The following is a 2756-nucleotide window of genomic DNA, read 5'->3' on the forward strand; positions in this document are numbered from 1 at the left end:
TTAAATTATATTTAATTTTCAGCTTGTTTTTTTATTTATTTTTTATTTTTTATATATTCATATGCAGATGAAGATGTTAAATAAACCCAAGTGGAAGCCTTCGTGCCTCCATGTGACTGCATAGATTATCTCTTATTTGGTTTTCACTATTATTCATCAGAATTGGTCAAATGGACTAAGATTCTCCATAATTAGATGTACCCAAACGGGCCAACAGAAAATGTAAACCAACCACATTGTTCAGTTTCCATCTTATGATATTGAAAATGTTCTAATTGCCAGATACAAGAAACAGTACTCTCTTCTCTTTTGTTTGATCCTTTTTTTGAAGGAAAAATCACACACACCTAAATATGCTTGAAATCTACACCTCTATTCAAGCGGACTCAACCATCAACCTATCTGCTGAGGACACCTATCGGTCCAATAACTTCGGGGATCACTAAGCCACACACCCTTTGGTTTTTTATAAAGATTATTTAATTAACCAGCATAATTTCGTAAATGAAGATTGCCCATGGAAAACATATAGAGCGATAATTATATAATTTGTAGCTGAATTCGTTTTGTAATTACTTGGAAGCCCTTTTGTAATTACTGAGTTTGAAAATAATAAGATATTGTGCCAACACATACAATACACATTCACCGTTTGAAGGTCCATGCCCTGTTTGATTGGAATATAGTTGGTAAATGGAGCTAAGGTTGACAATGTAAAACAAGACAGACTATGAAATTAAAAGGTCATCAAAAAAAGTTTGGATTTAAATAAACTCTAAAACAGCTCATCCATAGACGCATTCACAGATGACTTAGTTATCATCAAAGCTATAAATTGAAGACACTACAACTTCCTAATCATCTCTCCCTCTGTGCATGCGTCTCTAAGCAATATGGCGATCCAAAAGCACATTGCACTTCTTCTACAACTTTTCTTTGTTGCTCTTGTCTTTGACATCGCCAATGGCTATCCGCTAAAATTAGGGTTCTACCAAAAGACGTGTCCCAGAGCTAAAGCTATTGTAAAAAGGACAACAGCAAACTACATTTATCGTGCTCCTTCTCTTGTTGCTGCTTTGCTACGAATGCAATTACATGATTGCTTTGTGAGGGTATGTACAATAACAACGAGCATGCATTGCTTATTTATTTTTATTTGTCTTATTTGAAAATATTACATAGAAAATGTGTGATGAAATGATATCGATATATATATATATATATATATATATATATATATATATATATATATATATATATATATATATATATATATATATATATATATATATATATGATGTTTGTACAGGGATGTGATGGTTCAGTGTTGATAAACTTTACTAGAAAAAACCAAGCCGAGAAAGACGGAATTCCAAATCTTTCCCTCAGAGGATTTCAAATTATTGACGCTGCAAAAACTGTTGTAGAAGCCGCATGTCCTGGTGTTGTCTCTTGTGCAGACATCTTATCTTTGGTAGCTCGAGATGCAATCCACCAGGTATTTAATTGTCACAATAAATATTTCTTTTTCTATCTGAGGTTGACTCCTAGATCTTCACTAGGGCACATTATTATGGTGGCGTGATTATGTATTTTACTTTCCTTCTACAAAAAACCTACGTATTGTTTTTTCTTTTTAATTCAGATTAAGGGCCCATATTGGCCAGTGCCATTAGGGAGAAGAGATGGAAGAGTATCAATAGCATCCGAGAGTTTTACACTTCCTGCTCCTTTTGCAAACATTACTCAACTCAAAGCACAATTTGTCTCCAAGGGTCTCATCCTTAAAGACCTGGCAGTTCTTTCAGGTATTTGATCAGTACATGTATCTGCAATAAATAGTGCATACAAAACGGATTTAATTTCCTTTTAAATGATTCTCAATACCATGCATTTTCTTTTCGTTTTACTCTTTTTGTAAAACGTAAGAGAAAAAGACATATTGCCTAACCTGGTATAAATCAATTTTTTTAACGGAGCAGTATATATGAAAAATGCATCTTTTTTTATGGTAGGAAAAAAACAAGGATTTCGGCTTTAGAAATTAAGAGTTTTAACTTTTTTCTGAACTTATACACCAATATAAAGACTAACCAATATAACTTTTGAAATTGTATTTGTTTAAAGGAGGACACGCCATCGGGATTTCACACTGCTCTACCATTGCAACCAGGTTGTACAATTTTACAGGTAAAGGTGACACCGATCCATCCCTAGACCCGAGGTATGTACCTGAACTGAAAAGAATATGCTTTCACCCTGACACAACCACACTCCTTGCAATGGATCCAGGGAGTTCAAAAACATTCGATGACGATTACTACAGTGTTGTCTTGAAAAGGAGAGGCTTGTTTCAGTCCGATGCTGCACTTCTTAATGATAAAACTGCAAGTGCTTATGTCAAGCTTCAAGCTAAGTCTCATGGTTACACATTCTTTAAAGATTTTCAAGCATCAATGGTGAAAATGGGACAAATTGGAGTTCTAACCGGCAAGGCCGGTGAGATCAGAAGACATTGCGCTCTAATAAACTAAATGAGTTGAAGTAATTAATTGTGTTTTTCCCTTAAAACTTACTAAATTGAAGAGTGATTTGATTTTAATAAGAGATATCAAGGTAAGTCATCCTTGTTACTTCCACAAGATGCCCTATTGCGTTTCCAATTTATTGTTGCTTGAATGTTGGTGCTATGTAAATTTCAATTATCTTAGACATAACGTATTCTTTTTGTAAAGGGTGATGTTAACGTTATTATG

At 34.0% G+C, this 2756-nt stretch overlaps 1 protein-coding gene across 2 annotated transcripts in view; it reads left to right on the forward strand.

Moving 5' to 3' along the window:
* The first annotated feature begins 875 nt into the window (after positions 1-875).
* Positions 876-2756, forward strand: part of LOC145011246 (peroxidase 27-like) — a 1940-nt gene continuing 59 nt past the window's right edge. The window contains exons 1-5 of one of the 2 annotated variants that reach the window (XM_078969924.1): positions 876-1112; positions 1310-1498; positions 1646-1808; positions 2128-2190; positions 2293-2756. The exon at positions 2293-2756 is cut by the window's right edge and continues 59 nt beyond it. In XM_078969924.1, the coding sequence (XP_078826050.1) occupies positions 894-1112; positions 1310-1498; positions 1646-1808; positions 2128-2190; positions 2293-2534 (876 nt within the window). In that variant the 5' untranslated portion in view covers positions 876-893 and the 3' untranslated portion in view covers positions 2535-2756. Of the gene's footprint in view, positions 1113-1309; positions 1499-1645; positions 1809-2127 lie in introns of both variants that reach the window. The other variant, XM_078969923.1, reaches the window with a different exon arrangement.

This window comes from Lactuca saligna, chromosome 8 (assembly GCF_052625555.1).
Source record: "Lactuca saligna cultivar CGN05327 chromosome 8, ASM5262555v1, whole genome shotgun sequence".
Taxonomy (NCBI): Eukaryota; Viridiplantae; Streptophyta; class Magnoliopsida; order Asterales; family Asteraceae; genus Lactuca; species Lactuca saligna.